Raw genomic sequence first — 19,414 nt, forward strand, 5'->3', positions numbered from 1 at the left:
TGTGTGCATTTGTGAATTTTGTGTGCATTTGTGTATCCTGTGTGTGTATTTATGAATTATGTGTGTGCATGTATGGATCCTGTGTGTGCATATGTGAATGTAGTGTGTGCATTTATCTTTATTGAGATTCTTCTGGCTCCATATAACTGTCCCCACGCAACCCACAAAACGAAAAAAAAAAAAAAAAAAAACACGTAGCTAATGCAGGTTTGCAATGACATGCAGGTACATTAATGATAAAATGTAAATATTAGGGTGAACTACCCCTTTCAGGCTTCTAGTAAACATTTTCATTTTCATTCATGTGTAAACAAATAAAAATTGTGCACAAATGTGGAACACAGATGAAACCTCCGTGAACCGCAAGCAATACACACTCAAAACAAAATTATAATTCATTTATCGAAGCTTACAACAGTACAGGACATAGTGAGACTATATAAGTGCTGCGACGGCAGAGACATGATACTTGTATTTGATTCGACATAATGCTGTGTCACTCTATGTGTAACCTGGAGACTGTACATTATTGGAGTAACAGGGAAAGTGAAAGAGGAAACAGATAAGGTTCAACGTCATGAGAGGCTAAAAATATGACATAGTCCTTTTTCTGTTCTGTCAACTGCATTCATTTTTCATTGAGGAAAAATAACAGCGGAGACTGTATATTTCTTTTAACTAACAAAATCTCTGGCACAATTTTAGTGTGCTATGTGTGTTAAGAGAGAAAAACTATAATACTCTTGAATGCAAAACAAGAAGTAAAGAAAAAAACTTTTGTTATTGTACTGACCAGGCAAAAATAGATGGCAAACTCACTCTCTCTTATCTTTACATTACTGTTGTCAAATCTATACAAATCTTTATCTTGAATACGTGAGCTTATCTTTAAGGACCTTGTGTTCCTCCCAGGTTCCACAATTCTTACTGTGGATGTAAATGAACAGCGGGCCCTGTTATCAATGTTCAGTGCTTTGATATCAGAGTTCTATGTGACTTTAAGATGTAAAACTACAATTAATTGTTGTGTTTTGATGCAGAGAGGTTTTGGCATAGTGTGTGTGAGAGGTTGTGATTGGTGAGAAAGAGCACCACATCTGTTGGCTTTTCTTCACACAAGAATTGCATGCCTGTACACTTAAATAAATATAGAATAAAGAGAGAACCCACTGAACAACAGGCTTTCCATAGTCAGCCTTGAACACAGAGCATATAGGGAAGTTCATCATTTTCTAGTCTTTTGTCTTCCGGGCGACCTCTCTGACTCTGCAGGAGGTTATCAATACCAATGAAAAGTTGGCTAGCATTGGACAAACCATAACGATTTGTTTTAGATCTTTATATGCAATTTAAATAGTACACACTCCTCTGCAAAGTCTACAGTCAATAAATCCATAATGAGAATTATGTTGAAAATTATAATAATAATGGTTGAAATGTAGTCATCATGTGTGGGTTCAGCAGCCTTCTTTAGACATTCATTGTTGTTGCATATTTACAGGAAGTCATTTACATCCAAGGGGGGCAGCAGGGGTCATTGTGAGTGGTCATGATGTTATCTGAATCTTTTCTCTGCTGAGCAGATGGACATGTAGTAGTCATTACTGCCCATGGCAAGATGAGGCTGATGAAATAAAATAAAGTCAAATATAGTTTTTTATTTATAATGTAAATGTAATAAAATGTGATATACTTTATACTGACATCTGTAAATGTGGATGTATGTAAAAGCAATAATTGTTTGCATTTATTCCATTGTATAGATATAATAAAGTAAGACATTACTTAGTAATGTAAAGGTAGTATTTGGCTGGGATTCCACCATTCCTTTAGCCATAGGTTTTGGAAAGTTGAATCAAAATTTCAACATGTCAACTGGGAGAAAAATAGTCTCTGGAGGTCCAATTCATTCTAGTTATTTGGTTAATTCAGTTGGTTCATGTCAAGTCAAGTCAAGTCACCTTTATTTATATAGCACTATAAAAAAAAGGATTGAGGCAAAGCAACTGAACAACATTATTTAGGAAAACAGTGTGTCAATAATGCAAAATGATAATTAAAGGCAGTTCATTGTTGAATTCCGTTATGTCATCATAATTCATGTTATTCTTGTCACAATCATTAGCTGGAGTGCCCATGAACTTCAGTAGAGGGCACTCCACTCAGGACCATTTCACCCATCAACCACCAGATGTCACCATGTCATCACTTGGACACTAGCACCTCTCGTTATGCACCACACCCAAACTACATCTCCCATGAGTTACTGCATCACTATCACCTTGCCACACCTGCACCTCATTCATCAGCTAATCTCCTTGCAACACCTGAATCTCATTTAGAGCACACTCACTACACCACATTGCGAAGTCTTGTTTAGCCTGTCTAGCATTTCCGAGCGGTTTCCCTTGTGTTTGTGCTTCCCCGTGTCTGCTCCAAACATCTGAGTGCTGCTCACCATGAGCATGACTACCTGGAAAACATTTACATAGAGTCAAACGCTTGGTATCATGTTGTCAGCATTATATTTATTGCTGAATTTAATTTCATATTTTTACAATTGCATGTTTATTTGATATAGCTTCATTATTTCTGTGGTGTAGTGAACTGGATTGTTCAGCAGAAGGTTTCTGGATCAATCTTCGGAGTCAATGCTCAATAAAGCTGCTTATTTCTTAAAGCTTTTTTCTTCAAGGTGCTACTATAATATTAATGCATGCATACATTTTCTATTTGGGGTTTTAAAGGGTCAGGTCATCTAAACATAAAAATTCAGTCATTAATGACTTGCCTCCAGTCTTTTCAATCCTTTGCCTGAACATAAAAGGTGATTTTGGTCAAGTTTCTCCTGCTGGTTTGTGTTCATACAGTATCAGTCGATGGAGCCTGACTTTCAGATTCTTCATGACATTATTTGATGATTTTGTATGAACAGAAATCAGCAGAACAAACTTGACCAAAATCACATCCTCAGTGTCTTTAAGTTTTTCTCTAGGTGTTCTCACTGGCTCTGGGGTCACTGAAAATGAAGAGACCACAGCAACATCCGGTCCTGATGAGAAAACGAGGAGATGCAGTGATGGAGCATTTCACCCATGGCACTCCATCTTCTCCATCCTCAGAGCACACAGCTGTCTGCAGACATTTCAGATCCTATAAAGATGCACAAACACAAAACAAAAGCAGTCATTTTAACAACACAGTGTCATTTTATTTCTGTATTAGAAGTAACAGAATGATCTTACTTTATATTTTGGTTTCAGGTTTTTTCCACAGATGCTGCTGTCACCTGCTCAACCACAAAATATCTGCATCAAATGTACAGCCATCAAGAATCAGAAAAGTGCTGTAATAACTCTGTTTAAAATAATTAAAATAAACTACAACTTAAGATCTAAAAGATGTGTTATTGATGACTGTAATATCCTCACTGATAGACTTTGATGGCAGCATTCTTCATCAGTCTCTCTTCAATAAACACACGTGTGTCTCATCTGTCCCTGTAACATCCAGACATCCAGAGTCAGTCTCCTCTGTCATTTATCTGTGATATACTGCATTTACATGTTGAGATAGATGCTGATGTGTTCACTCACTTTTTATCCAACACAAGAGCTCCACAATTTACCAACAATACTAATGGTCAAATGAAATAGATAACTTAATGTAGATTTATTTACATTACTTACATTCATCTAAAACAAAGTAGACAGTGAAATCTACATAACACACACGTCTCTCACTCACATGTCTGTTCATGTGATTTGCTCTTTTGCAATTCTCTTAAACATTTCTCTGTCTCATATTATATAGACATTTAATCGTCTTTAAGATGTATATGGTTCATGCAAATCCACTTTGGAGATGTACATGTGCTTACTGGAGATAGCTGTTCGCTTTACATAATAAAACATGTTTTGTTGTTGTTGTTGTTTTTGTTTTGTTTTTACAAATATACTGTAATGTTACTGGCTAGCGTCTTCAAATCAACAGTTTACTCTACGGTAGCTCAACAACTACGATTTTATCACATGGGAACCGTGTTTTGTTTTATTGTTCCTGGGATTGAAAAGTATCTATGAATGAACCCTTCAGAATCTTGACTGAAGCAGTAGAACATCCGGGGTTTTCTTGCCTACTGTTTTTGGACATACTTCTTTCTTCACATACTCTTTTCCCCTACTATATAGTAGGTGAGTAGGCATATAAGAACGCAGATTAAGTATATGTACAACTGAATCTCGCGAAAATTATTGCAATTTTCGCCTACTCTTTTAAGAACGCAAATGATTCAAACATACTACTTTGTCGCATACTATATAGTTGTCGTGTTTTCTGTGGAGTTCTGTCATTTCTGAAGTTTTTTATTTCTTATTTTTATTCTTAATCAAATTGTAACCTTAAACTAGAGCTACAAATGTTGTAAGTAGCATTTATGAAAAATGTTTGAGGTTAAGCAGCCCAATAGTGTAGTGTTTCTTTAAGAGAGGAGTGTGCTTTGAGTACATGTGACCGGTGTCTATTAGTGTAAAGGAAGCATGAACTTCATTTAGTTTGTAATGACTTTCAACCCGGTGTGCAGCCACTTGGTAAGCTCTCTTAATTTTAAATGGTTTCTTGTCTGTTATGATGTTGTTTGCTGTTGCCATGCTATGTTGTTGTATCATGTCATGTTCATTGCACATTAAAGATAACATTATGGTTTGGTAGATCTAAGCAGTTTAGTTAACTGTTAAAGATAATGCTATGTTCAAATGTTATAATTGGACGGGGTGGCGAAGCCATACTTGATACTTGATAAAGTATGAATTGCGGATCGGTATTTAACATACTTCCTGGTTTGCCGCGGGGTATTTTGGAAGCTGTAGTTTTCTGCTTTTTGATAAGACTGTATGCATAGGTTCTTTGTAGGATTTGAATATGTTGAATAATGTTTGAAGTGTGTAGCTTGTACATGAAAATTATGATTATGATATTATATATATATATATATATATATATATATATATATATATATATATATTTGTATTTTGATTAATGTTGCTTATTGTTATTGGGCTATTGAGGTAAAGAACAGAGGCTGTTTGTAGTATGCACTTAAAAAGTGAAACGTTGTATTTCTTATTGTTTCAGGTTTATTACCTGGGGGGTATTCCAGAAAGCTTGGTTAACTTACCATTTGATAAACTATAACCTCTGGGTTGATTTACCCCAAACAGGCATACCATGAGTATGTCGGTTCCAAAACACCTGAGAAGAGTTAGCTTAATCAACCTCTGACTGGTTACCCAGAGTTAATGCGCGTGCACGGTGCATGTATAAAGACATTTTCAATGGATCGCCGATTTCACGAGTCACCATGGAAACTCAAAGCGAAAAAAAGAGAGCCGCGTATTTCACAGAGGCGGAGTTGGAAGTTTTAATGCATGCTTATGAGGAGTTTAAGCCAATAATATTAAAAAGAAGCAATACAGCTGCATCGGCTAAAGCAAGAGAGTTGGCTTGGCAAAAAATAACGGACAGAGTAAATGCGTGAGTGTATTAAGTTACAAATTTGGTGTGTTTGCTGTTACAAGCTTTCGGAATCTATAATGTTTATTTCCACTAGATGGCGCTTGTGTACTTCAACACTCATTTATTTCAGTAACTTTTTGATCAGTCTAATCTGTATATTTTTATATTTCGACTATTTTATAATGCTTATTGTGATTTATATACTCAACTGTTGTATATTTGAGGAATATTTATTCTTTCTAAGAGTTTTCTTTGGTTATATTTTATTTTGCTCCCATCGTGCCTTTGTATGTCACTTCCTGTTTTGTCACGGAGAACGAGTCAGAACTGCGTTCCGAGTTTCACAGAGCAATTCTGCTGATCATATGGAATGATGTAATCATTGCAAAGTTTAAAGTATTTCTATTTAGAAGTCATCCGATAAAGAAGCTTCAAGATAACCCCCTCTCTTAGCTCATAAGCAGGCAAAAGTGGTATGTGGATGTATTTTCTGTTTATGTACGAGTTTAAAGTCATGTGTGTTTTACATGTAACTGAATGTATGACATGTTTGTTGTATATTCACCCTTTTTTACTCAGTTCTACGGTGTTGGTGTTGGAGTCTAAGTCCAGAACACATTAAACATCAGTTAAAGAACCTCAGCCTTCGCGTCATGACTAAGGGCGGGCATAGTAGAACACTTACTGCGTCGGTGAAGGCCAACTGCATCAGATCGTAAAGCTGCACGAGGAAATCGGCCATCAAGAGGCGCCACATGTTGAATGAGGGAAGTACAACATGAAAAGATTGCAATTGACTTGACTGAAGCAAGCAAAGGCTGAACAAGCAAGCACTTTTGAAGTTAGTGACTTGGAAGCAGCGCAAGGTCTTGTGAACTGTCACTGAAGTTTCAATTGCTCTGGTATTTCCATCATTCCCATTCTAAGATAAAGTTGGACATTTTTCTATTATCGTTTGACTTATTAAGAAACTAAAAGGGACTAAACAGATAAACAATTTTGCTACTATTAAATAAGACTAAAGTTTGAATTTTCTGTTGTATTCAAGTATTTGTGTATACTTCATCATTTAAGCGTGTTGATATTCACATTTTTTCTTTACAAGTTGAATTCATAGACTACTTCTTGACAGTTCTGTAGCTTGTTATCATTTACATGATTGGATCACATAAGTGTAGCTGAGATAACCGCTTTACACTAAACTTTAGATTGCTCTTTGAATATTCACATTATAGTGCAACACAGGTTTAGCATGTCAAACACAAGTGAAAATACATTGCTGGCTACTAAAGAAGTTAGCTATACAACCCCTACTGCACAAGACGTAGACAATGCAGAGCAGGTCATTCCATCAGAGCAGGCTGATATAACTGAACAAGTTGAAGTGGCTGCACAAGTACAACAACCTCAGGTGGACATAGATAATACACAGCTCTCAGATATTAGAAGAAGCCAGCGAGCACGCACGCTTACCGAGAAGGGTAAAACGCTGCAAGACGCTAGACTAAATGATCTGAAAAGAAGCTTTGAGCAGAAGTATAGAAGGTGGAAGTATCACATCAATGGTTTGAAAAGAGCCATTAAGAACAATGATGATGCAGAATTGATTTGTGAAGTTGTGAGCACCATTAATGCCACTCAGTCTGAGGTCGACCATATTTATGGTGATATAAGAAGCATCACAAGCCCTGAACCTGAAATTCGGAGGAAAAATGACACTTGCCTTGCCATTACTAGCACTGCAAATGAGAAGTCTCAAAGATTCCTCAACGGTGATCCTAAGGACATTCCCTGGCCTGATTCAGATTCAGTGTTTGAAGCCACTGTGTCCAGCATCATCTCAGCAACCTCCAGTAAGTCAAAGTCTGTTTCCAAGATGTCCAGTCAATCTTACAGTGATTCTCTGCAGAAAAGACAAGAAGCAGCGGCTGAAGTAGCGGCTACACAAGAAGTGATTAAAATAATGAAGACACAACATCAGCATGAAGAGGAAATTAGGAAACTGGAGGCAGAGGATGAAAGGTTAGCAGCAGAAAGAGAAGCTCAAGAAAGGGAAACCGAAGCGGAGAATGCAAGGAAAAGGGCTCAATTTATTTCAGAAAGCACTGTTAGAAAAATAAAGCTGGAAGAAAAGAAAAAAGAAGTGGAACGGTTGGAGGAACTAAAAAGACATAACGCAGCACAAGCAAGGCTGCAAGTTTATGCTGAAAGCATCAAAGGTGATGAGGGAGAACAGCGTTCTGCTCCTCTTCTTCAACAAAGGCAAGAACATTATGTTTTTCAACCAAGCGTTCCTTTTTCTCTCTCTCAGCCATTTACGCTCGCTCAAGACACTGCTCCTTTCAACCAACCCTCTTGTTCTTCTCAAAGGTTACCCCAAGCTCATATCTCTCAGTCACCTACATGGCCTGCTCCCAACGAAGCTTCTAATGATCTTGTGAAGGCACTGGCTGAAGCGATTACAGCCAATAGGATTCCAATTACAGAACCTGTTGTTTTTTCTGGAGATCCCCTGAAGTATAATGACTGGAAGCTGTCCTTCCAGACGTTAATTGATCGCAAGAACTTGCCATCACAAGAAAAGCTATTCTTTCTACGCAAGTATGTAGGTGGTCCGGCCAAGAGAGCGATTGAAGGACATTTTGTGGCTGGAACAGAAATGGCTTACACGGCAGCCTGGAACATCCTTGATGACCGGTTCGGCAATCCGTTCGTAGTTGGCAAATCTTACCGTGACAAAATACAGTCTTGGCACAAGATTGCTACCAAAGACAGCAAAGACCTCCAGGAATTTGTAGATTTCCTAAGCAGTGTTGAATCAGCAATGCCTTATGTACAAGGTTTACAAGCTCTGAATGACTGTGTTGAAAATCAAAGAATATTAGCCAAATTGCCAGACTGGTTGAGTTCACGTTGGAATAGAGCAGTCACCAAGTTTCAAGACGAATACAAAGGATTCCCAGATTTCAAATACTTTGTTGAATTTCTTAACAAGGAAGCTAGAATCGCATGCAATCCTATCACCTCACTGCAAGCGATAAAGCCAGCAGAGCAAGAAAGGTTCAAGCAATCAGATCAAGATCATTATAAGTTTCAGAGGAATCGCAACTCAAGTGCAAAGACATTCACCACTAGTTCCAGTGAAAGGACTAGCCTTATGTGTGTCTTTTGTAAGAGATTAGGCCACACTCTCCATAAGTGTCGCAAATTTATGGAAAGACCAATTGAGGAAAGATTGAAGTTTGTACAGTCTGAGAAGTTGTGCTTTGGCTGTCTTAAGACTGGTCATAAGTCCAGAAGCTGCACCTCTAGGAGTGTGTGTGAAAAATGTGAGAAGTGTCACCCAACAAGCCTACACCAGGACCGTGTAAATAAATACCCAGGACAAAGCTCTAGAACCAGTCAAGATCAGTTCAAGGTCAATCACGGATCTGCAGATAGAACAGCCGAATCACAGAAGGTACAAGAGTCTAAGCCTGTGACTTCAAACAGAGTAGTTCAAGAAAGGAACGGCACTCATACGTCATCAATCATTCCAGTATATGTCTCAACAACAGATGAACCAAGGAAGGAGATTTTAGTGTATGCCTTGCTTGATACTCAGAGCGACACTACTTTCATTTTAAAGGACACAGCTGAGACACTTGATATCAAGAAAGAGCCTGTCAAACTCAAGATTTCCACCATAACATCCAAAACGAAGGTTGTGTCCAGTCACAAATTGAATGGTCTACAAGTAAGAGGCATTCAGTCTGAAGTTAAAATCAAACTTCCAACAACTTATACTAGAGACTACATACCTGCAAATAGATCTCATATACCCACATGTGAAACCGCAAAGAATTGGCCTCATCTAGAACATCTGGCAGATGAAATGGCTCCTGCACTTGACTGTGAAGTAGGTTTGTTAATAGGCTACAACTGCCCTCAAGCCTTACTTCCCAGGGATGTTCTCAGTGGCAATGAAGATCAGCCATTTGCACAAAGATCCGTGTTGGGTTGGAGTATCGTTGGATACAACCATGACGACAGTTATTATGAAGATGAAATCGGTGTGAGTCACAGGATTATCATGAAGTTCTACCAGCTCGTGATCCATCTCACAAACTCAAGTCTGAAGTCTGCTTTGTACAGAGGAACAAGGTTAAAGAGATGATCACTCCGGCAGAGATATTGAAGGTTTTTGAGTCAGACTTTGTAGAACGGGATAATGAGGAAGTCTCAACGTCGCAAGAAGACTTAAGGTTTTTGGCAAAATTGAATGAAGGCATTAAGCAAGTGCAAGATGGACACTATGAGATGCCATTGCCTTTTAAGGGTGAGAGGCCAGATTTGCCAAACAACAAAGCGTGTGCAGAGCATCGACTCAAATCCCTAGAGAAGCGTTTAAAGAGAGATGAACAGTACCAAAAGGACTACATGGCTTTCATGAAGGACATAATAGCAAGAGGCGATGCTGAAAGGGTCCCAGAGATGGAGTTAAGTAGTCAACCAGCATGGTATATACCTCACCATGGAGTATATAACCCACAGAAGCCAGGCAAGATTCGTATCGTCTTTGATTGCTCTGCAAGATTTCAGAATACTTCTCTGAATGAGCATCTACTGACTGGGCCTGACCTCACAAATACCCTTGTTGGAGTCTTGTGTCGTTTCCGGAAAGGGCAAGTAGCCATCATGTGTGATGTGGAGCGTATGTTCCACCAGTTCCACGTTGCTCCAAAGGATCGGGACTACCTCAGGTTCCTATGGTGGGAAGATGGAAACATGGAAGCCTCACCTTCAGTTTTTCGAATGAAGGTCCATTTGTTCGGAGCGGCCTCCTCGCCTGGATGTGCAAACTTCGGCCTCAAACACCTTGCCGTACAAGGTCAAGGCAAGTTTAATCAAGCCACAGTGAAGTTCATACAACGTAATTTTTATGTTGACGATGGCTTAGCGAGTGTGGACACTGAAGCAGAGGCAATCCAGCTTGTAAAGGAAGCCAGGGGTCTCTGCAATATCGGAAAGCTTCGCTTGCATAAATTCATCACCAACAGCAAGACGGTGATTGCCACAATTCCAAAGGAGGAATGTACTGAAGGGGCAACTGACTTTGACTTGACCCTAGGAGAACCTAAAGTAGAGAGGGCGCTCGGCATCCAATGGTGCGTGGCTTCAGACAAGTTCCATTTCAGAGTGTTAGTAAAGGAAAATCCTTTTACTAGAAGAGGTGTGCTGTCTACAGTTGCTTCCATTTTTGATCCTCTTGGATTCGTCGCTCCCTTCATTTTAGTTGGGAAAAGGACTCTACAAAAGATGTGTCAAGACAAGTTAGGCTGGGACGAACCACTTCCTGATGACCTCAAGCCGCATTGGGAAGCTTGGTTGCGAGACCTCCATAACCTGTCTTTGGTGAAGATACCACGTTGTTATGTGCCATCAACATTCAAGGATGTTCAACAATATGAGCTACACCATTTCTCAGACGCCAGTGTGTCAGGCTATGGAGTATGTTCATACCTCAGAGCTGTAACCAAGTCTGGAGAAGTCTACTGCACTCTTGTTATGAGTAACGCTAGGGTTGCTCCAACAAAGGTAACAACAATTCCCAGACTGGAGCTCTCAGCTGCAGTGGTTGCCACAAGAACTGGTAATCTGCTCAAAAGAGAACTAGAATTGGATGGCATTCGTGAATACTACTGGACCGACTCCAAAGTTGTCCTTGGCTATATTAACAACGATGCACGACGTTTCCATGTATTTGTAGCCAACCGAGTTCAGCAGATCAGAACAAGCACTGAGACTAGTCAATGGAGATATGTGGCTTCAGAACAAAATCCAGCTGACCATGCCTCTCGTGGGCTCACCGTAAAGGAACTCATGGGATCGAACTGGTTTACTGGTCCAAGTTTCCTATGGCAAAGAGAACTCCCTAAGGATGACATTAAGGTGGGAGAAGTTAATGATGGAGACCCGGAACTCAAAAGGGCACAGGTTCTAATGACCAAGGCAAGGGAAGAGTGGTGTCTGTCAGATCGCTTGCAAAGGTTTTCAGATTGGAAGAGGGCAGTGAAAGCCATAGCAAGGCTCAAACGTTGTGCAAGGAGTGCGAAAGGTTTGGTAGAAAGATCCAACAATTCCACAACACTTGAAGAAAGGAAGGATGCTGAACAATTCATAATTCACATCGTTCAAGAAGAAGTGTTCAGTGACGAGATCAAGCATCTAAGACAAGGCAAGGAAGTTAATTCAAGTCTTTTCAACAAGCTGTACAAGTTAAGTCCGTTTATCGATGACCATGATGTCTTACGAGTGGGAGGACGATTGACACAGGCAGAGCTTCACTCTCATGTCAAGCATCCAGCCATTCTTCCTAAAGGACATCATATATCTCGTTTACTCATAAAACACTTCCATGAAAAGGTGCAACATCAAGGTCGTGGCATGACCATCAATGAAATCCGCTCCAATGGTATTTGGATTCTGGGATGCAGTAGCGAAGTTTCATCTCTCATCTACAAATGTATTAAGTGTAGGAAGCTGAGGAAATGCAATCAGGAGCAAAGGATGGCTGACCTGCCACCAGAAAGGATGGAAGCTACCCCTCCGTTCACCTATAGTGGCATGGACTGCTTCGGTCCGTTCTATGTTAAAGAGGGAAGGAAAGAGTTGAAGAGATACGGACTACTTTTCACCTGCATGTGTTCGCGAGCTGTTCATCTTGAGGTGCTGGATGATCTTAGTACTGATGCCTTTCTTAATGCACTGCGTTGTCTTATTGCTATACGTGGCAATGTAAGTCAGCTTTATAGTGATCAAGGTACCAACTTCGTGGGTGCAAAGGGAGAGTTCCTGAAGTTGATGAAGGGAATGGATCAAGAACGTGTGAAAGAGTTAGGCTGTACCTTTATCATGAACCCGCCTGCTTCCAGTCACATGGGTGGTGTCTGGGAGAGACAGATCCGGACTGTAAGGAGTGTACTAACGTCCATCCTAGACAAGTCTGCAGCAAGACTGGACAGTTCTTCCTTAAGAACATTCATGTATGAAGTAATGGCGATCGTAAATAGTCGACCATTGACCTCAGAGCACCTCAATGATCCTGTGGGACCAGAACCATTGACGCCGAATCATATACTAACAATGAAGTCCACCATCATTGCACCACCTCCTGGAGAGTTTGTGAGGGAAGATCTTTATCTTCAGAAAAGATGGAAAAGAGTTCAGTTTCTGGCAAATGAGTTTTGGACCAGGTGGAGGAAGGAATATCTGTTGAATCTGCAGCAGAGAAGTAAGTGGAATAAGAGCAGGAGAAACACCAAAATAAATGATATCGTTCTGCTTCAAGATGATTTGGCATCACGAAATCAGTGGAAGCTAGCTAAAGTGGTAGAAGTTTTCCCAGGATCTGATGGAATGGTGAGAAGACTTAAACTTCTTGTTAGTGATGCAACACTAGATAGCAAGGGTGCACGCACAAATAAGTCAGTCTACTTAGAAAGACCCATACACAAAACAGTGTTACTACTTGAAGCTGATTAAAAGGGTTAAGTTTGAAAGGTGTTTGACTGTGTATGTTAAACGTGTACAAATACTTATCCACTGAATGTTTATTAGTTCATGTTGAGTTACTGAGTATTTATAAAGTAAATTCTTTTAAGAATCACACATTGCGTGATGGTGGGAGTGTGTTTGCTGTTACAAGCTTTCGGAATCTATAATGTTTATTTCCACTAGATGGCGCTTGTGTACTTCAACACTCATTTATTTCAGTAACTTTTTGATCAGTCTAATCTGTATATTTTTATATTTCGACTATTTTATAATGCTTATTGTGATTTATATACTCAACTGTTGTATATTTGAGGAATATTTATTCTTTCTAAGAGTTTTCTTTGGTTATATTTTATTTTGCTCCCATCGTGCCTTTGTATGTCACTTCCTGTTTTGTCACGGAGAACGAGTCAGAACTGCGTTCCGAGTTTCACAGAGCAATTCTGCTGATCATATGGAATGATGTAATCATTGCAAAGTTTAAAGTATTTCTATTTAGAAGTCATCCGATAAAGAAGCTTCAAGATAACCCCCTCTCTTAGCTCATAAGCAGGCAAAAGTGGTATGTGGATGTATTTTCTGTTTATGTACGAGTTTAAAGTCATGTGTGTTTTACATGTAACTGAATGTATGACATGTTTGTTGTATATTCACCCTTTTTTACTCAGTTCTACGGTGTTGGTGTTGGAGTCTAAGTCCAGAACACATTAAACATCAGTTAAAGAACCTCAGCCTTCGCGTCATGACTAAGGGCGGGCATATTTGGTATTGGCTCCCGTTTTATTGAAATGCAAAATAATGAAGTATGACTTATACATACTTTTGAATATGTTAAATCACTATGAAAGCATTTACTTTTCCTGCCATTTTATTTCTTTAGCTTGAAATAATAATGTATATTTCTTATTTAATAAGGTGTAATCCTTCTGGAGCCACAAGAACTTTAAGCCAAGTCAAAATGAAACACAAAAACATTCTGCAAAAAGGTAATATTTGATTACACAATTACTGAACTATTATTATAACAGGATTTAGTATATTCATTCTGTCATGCAGCTAACAGAAAAAAGACTGAAGCCCGTCTAACTGGCGGGGGGCCACCACCACCTCCCCTCACCCCATCTGAGGAGCTGGCTCTGTCCCTTAATAAAGGGCGACCAGTGGTTGCTGGCATTCCAGGGGGCAGTTCATCACACATACTATGCACCACAAGTGATGGTGAAAAAAGGGTGAAATGTAAGTTTACCTCTATGATTTGTTTTCATTTTTTATCCTGATAAATTACTATCTCTGTCACTTAAAGGCTTTTTGAACAAGATTAATTTATGTAGGCTTATTTTATTTAACTGCATATGATGTATTATTTTCTTTGATAATATTGAGAATTTAACGGGTTGTGTGTTCTTATAGATACTGATGGACGGATTGTATTATTGGACTCTCCAGAAAGAACACAGTCTGTCACAGTTGTAAGTGATTTGTTGTCAGGTACTTTTAGGTTTTTTTTTTTTTTTTTTTTTTTTGCCAAATAATGTATACTTGAATATTTGTCTTGTAGGATGAAGATGATGATGACGATGAAGAGACCACATCTGCTGTGACAGAAGTGGACAATGCTGGTAGATCCACTGAGGTATGATGCATACCATTATGATGTATGGCCCCTTTTTGCATTAGAGTAACAAACTGTCATTGTCCTTTCATAGTACATACCTAGGGATTTGCCCACAGATGAGGGTCCTTCAGCCTCAGCACACAATCTAAGCAGGGTAAGAATTTGTGTCCATGTGTCCATATTTTAATTTTATTGTCTGACCAAACAATCTCATTTATTACATTTTTCCACCTTAGTTGCCAGCAAAGGAGCTGTATAAGGTCCATCTTCAAAAACAAATAAGAAAAAGTGACATGGAGATGGACCTTATACAGCTTCAAATGGAAGAGAAAAGGCTCCTCATTAAAAAAGCAGCACTTGAAATAGAATTACTTGAGAATCGCCTTAAGGTGAGAACTTGTCTGAATATTAATCTGTTGCATGTTAAAAGTGGTCTGTCTGTCTGTCTCTATCTATCTATCTATCTATCTATCTATCTAGCTATCTAGCTATCTATCTAGCTATCTATCTATCTGTATGTATGTATGTATGTATGTATGTGTAAAGCAATATAAAAAAAAAAACATTTTAATGAATTTTACTTTTATTGTTTTTCAGGAAATGAAGAAATAAACTGCCTGGCAGACCAGTGCAAAAAAAACTAATAAAAGTAATTTTGACAAATCCTGTCTCTCAAAAGTCTTCCGTCTCTGTTGGCCTCTAAAATCTGTCGGTGTTCCTCTGGGCCATCTTCCTCAATACAAGGAGGGTGGCTCTCTCCTCTTATAGTGGCAATATTGTGAAGCACAACACAAGCCACAATAATGTCGCATGCCCTCTCTGGACTAACCCGGAGCCCACGCAGACACTGAAACCGAGATTTGAGGATCCCTATAGTCATCTCCACCTTGGCCCGTGTTCGGCTGTGAGCCAGGTTAAACCGTGTCTGTGGTCCAGGCTCAGGTTCAGGGTAGGGTGTCATTAAATAGGGCAGACAAGGGTATCCTCTGTCCCCCAGCAAGTAACCATTGTACTGTCCTGTAATGATTGAAGTGTACAACACAAATATAGTAAAAACGAAAAAACAAAAATTGTATAAAGCAAATCATACCCTGCTGAAATGTCTGGCATAATGATGACTCGCGGAAAATTCTGGCATCATGCACAGATCCTGGCCATTTTGCCTCGACATTGGTGATGATTTGGGTTGCCTCACATATTACCTATAGTTAGTGGAAAAAGTAATGACTTTGATGATTTTAAGAAGGGGAAAAAATTAAGTTGTTACCTGCACATTGATACTATGAATAGATTTCCTATTAACATAGTCTCCCTCATTTATTGATGGAGCTTTAATAGGAATGTGAGTGCCATCAATGCACCCAATTACATTTGGAAACCCTGAAACAGAAAGTTTTGGAAGTATGAAGTGTGTGCATAAGGAATACATGTATAGATATTAATAATATGACTAAATATTAAATATGCGTCATATATTTTACTACAAAGGACAAACCTGCCACTCTGTGGAATTCGTCTTTAATAACAAGCAGAGGTTTATGGCCAGGGAACTGTACAAACGTGGGTAACAACTGTTTAAGTGCCAGACACACTGTACGAACGGCTCTACACACAGTTGCCTTTCCCAAATGCTCTGAATCGCCCACACTGTACAAAAAATGGCCAGACGCAAAAAACCTAAGTGCTATGCACAGAATGTTTTCTGTGCTAAGCGCAGAGCCGCGGTTTGTCACATTTGCGATATGCGGTTTTAAAAGACGTGTTAAATAAACTAATGAATCTTTTGAAAAACGATAACGCTCTTTTAAATATTCATTAGGGTAAGCAAACACATCAATACGCGGTCTTATAACCCTCTCCCGATGAAAAAAACCTCGTATAATTTGTGCTTCAACGTCCACAGGATCCTCGTCAAAAGGGCACGCCATGCTCACCAACCTTCTGAAACGAAGTTACACTGAAACATAACCTGCTCTCGAGCAGGTTATCTTCAGAGAGTCAGTTGCTATGGTTACATACATACCCAGAAAGTTACCTCTGTTTTTGGAACCGAACGTTGAGGTTATCCACGAACTTACCCTTAAACATACCCAGGTATGTCACATAACCTGCTTTTTGGAATACCCCCCTGGTTACTTGATTATCCTTGTGGAAAAATAAACAAACAAATGTGGAATACCGAGTAATATCCTTTTGTACACTGGGTTGCCCTTTCCGTGGGAAACAGTAATAAACCAAACGGTTCAAGTGCGTTAAGCCAAGTCTGCTACCGCCCTATCAGCATTGACCAGGAAAGGAATAGAAAAGCGCTCAACAGCACAGTGCTCTTTCAGCAAGAGAGACAACAAACTGTCCCTCACTGTAGACCTCCTAGAAAAAATGGTTCTTATTGACGAGATTAGAGCACTTGGTGTAGACTTTGGAAAGGTGCACGACGCTGGACTAGAATATGTTGACGCTCTAGGAGAAGTAAGAAGTGAGGAAGAAAAAGTAAGTAAAGAAGCGGCTCATGTGGAGGAGAAAATGGCGATGTGCCTTGCCACTTATACAGAAATGCTCCGGCTTGCTAAGGAGACATTGTGGTCCAAATTTGCCTATACCGACCTTGGATTGTATGCCAACGGAGCAGAGGAGAAATGTACTGAAGTGGAAAACATTGATGTGAAGTGGTCAGAAGAAGGCCTTCAAGTCCTGAGAGAGGGTTTGGTGGAGAGAATCAAAATGCTTGACTGGGTGCGGAGTTGGCAAAAGTTGAAGCGGAAAGAAGAGGTCGATGAGGGAGAAGAGGTTGAAGATGTAGGTATTGATGGAGGGCATAGTGAGTTTGGTGAAGGACTTATTAGAGCTGGTACACGGTCCCAAATTCCCAGTGTAACACATGTATCCACTACTGAAGCATCTGCATTTTCATATGCACCACCACAAAGCATCTCTGGCCTGCATCCTGGAACGTACGGCTTCAGACCACAAAATAAGACGTCTACCCACGTTTTCGGGAGATGTGACTGACTACTATCGGTGGAAGGCTGAGTGGAAAGAGCTGGAACAGCTGGGAAACCCACAGATGACAGCTGGTGTTACAAGGTTCCACTTGCTGGTAAGTCTTGGTGACATGGTGAAAAAAAGATTTAGTTTTAAATAGCTGTGCATTGACGGATGAAATGTTCAGGTGCCTCGACAACCATTTCAGGAACAAGGCGAAAATCGTCCTGAAGATATCTGAGGAGGTTCAGGGCCTATCCCCCGTAAAGAAAGACAATCCTAGGAAAGCAATTTAGCTGATCCAAGCAGTAGAGCGGGCCCTTAGTAACCTTGTGATTCTGGGAGAAGAAGAGGTTATAAAGAATCGTTGGGAAGCGCAGTCCTTTGAAAGCAAGCTGCCAAGCTTTCTGAAGGAGAAATGGATTGCACATAAGATTAAGCCTGCGAATGGGTTTGCTCCACATAACCACTTTGACTGCTTATTGTGCTTCCTGAAAAAGCAGGAGGCAATTCTGGAGGAGTTGGATCAGCTGGAGGTAGGCCCTAGAGAGGGAAGCTCTTCAGTGAAAGGCCCAGCAGATAAATCAGAAAAAGATCCATCTGAATACCCATGGGACATGCAATCGGTGCCTGTGTTTCCACCTAAAGTATGGCTGTTGCAACCTGAAGTTCCTCTGCAGTAAAATGGACTGTCGCAAAGAAGAGCCTCACCACTATTTGCTGGCAGCGGGGTGCAAGGTATCAATAAGGTGGAGAAAAAGGGCCTCGGGATGACCACTAATCAAGAAGAGCTCCTGGTGAAAGTCACTCCAGAATTGAGAGCAGAATTTAGGAAGGCATTTTCCAACAAAGCCTCAACCATGATCTGCACTGCTGGTGGTGAACTGAAAGAGTATCCAGTTATAATGATGTTACTGGAAGTGACCACTAACTCAGGCCAGCTGATAGGCACTCTTATTGACCTTGCATCTGACACCAATTACAGTATTGTTCAAAATAATAGCAGTACAATGTGACTAACCAGAATAATCAAGGTTTTTCGTATATTTTTTTATTGCTACGTGGCAAACAAGTTACCAGTAGGTTCAGTAGATTCTCAGAAAACAAATGAGACCCAGCATTCATGATATGCACGCTCTTAAGGCTGTGCAATTGGGCAATTAGTTGAATTAGTTGAAAGGGGTGTGTTCAAAAAAATAGCAGTGTGGCATTCAATCACTGAGGTCATCAATTTTGTGAAGAAACAGGTGTGAATCAGTTGGCCCCTATTTAAGGATGAAGCCAACACTTGTTGAACATGCATTTGAAAGCTGAGGAAAATGGGTCGTTCAAGACATTGTTCAGAAGAACAGCGTACTTTGATTAAAAAGTTGATTAGAGAGGGGAAAACCTATAAAGAGGTGCAAAAAATGATAGGCTGTTCAGCTAAAATGATCTCCAATGCCTTAAAATGGAGAGCAAAACCAGAGAGACGTGGAAGAAAACGGAAGACAACCATCAAAATGGATAGAAGAATAACCAGAATGGCAAAGGCTCAGCCAATGATCACCTCCAGGATGATCAAAGACAGTCTGGAGTTACCTGTAAGTACTGTGACAGTTAGAAGACGTCTGTGTGAAGCTAATCTATTTTCAAGAATCCCCCGCAAAGTCCCTCTGTTAAAAAAAAGGCATGTGCAGAAGAGGTTACAATTTGCCAAAGAACACATCAACTGGCCTAAAGAGAAATGGAGGAACATTTTGTGGACTGATGAGAGTAAAATTGTTC

At 39.8% G+C, this 19,414-nt stretch overlaps 1 protein-coding gene and 1 long non-coding RNA gene across 8 annotated transcripts; one reads left to right on the forward strand and one right to left on the reverse strand.

The window, feature by feature from the left end:
- The first annotated feature begins 4,508 nt into the window (after positions 1-4,508).
- Positions 4,509-15,328, forward strand: LOC127959351 (uncharacterized). Of its 7 annotated transcripts, none has more exons than XM_052558464.1 (9): positions 5,564-5,987; positions 13,719-13,815; positions 13,966-14,036; positions 14,107-14,286; positions 14,461-14,519; positions 14,609-14,683; positions 14,757-14,819; positions 14,902-15,054; positions 15,263-15,328. In XM_052558464.1, the coding sequence occupies exons 2-9, from the start codon at positions 13,793-13,795 to the stop codon at positions 15,275-15,277; spliced, it is 639 nt and encodes a 212-aa protein (XP_052414424.1). In that variant the 5' UTR covers positions 5,564-5,987; positions 13,719-13,792; the 3' UTR covers positions 15,278-15,328. The 7 variants fall into 7 exon arrangements, with proteins under 7 accessions (XP_052414425.1, XP_052414421.1, XP_052414424.1 ...); XM_052558463.1 differs by lacking the exon at positions 5,564-5,987 and adding an exon at positions 13,042-13,612; XM_052558465.1 differs by lacking the exons at positions 5,564-5,987; positions 13,719-13,815 and adding an exon at positions 4,509-4,589.
- Positions 15,231-18,120, reverse strand: LOC127959354 (uncharacterized). The gene is made up of 2 exons (XR_008154247.1): positions 15,756-18,120; positions 15,231-15,682 (listed from the first exon to the last, which is right to left on the reverse strand). It is a non-coding gene; the product is annotated as an uncharacterized LOC127959354 (long non-coding RNA).
- Positions 18,121-19,414: the final 1,294 nt, after the last annotated feature.

Source organism: Carassius gibelio, chromosome B6, assembly GCF_023724105.1.
Source record: "Carassius gibelio isolate Cgi1373 ecotype wild population from Czech Republic chromosome B6, carGib1.2-hapl.c, whole genome shotgun sequence".
Classification (NCBI taxonomy): Eukaryota; Metazoa; Chordata; class Actinopteri; order Cypriniformes; family Cyprinidae; genus Carassius; species Carassius gibelio.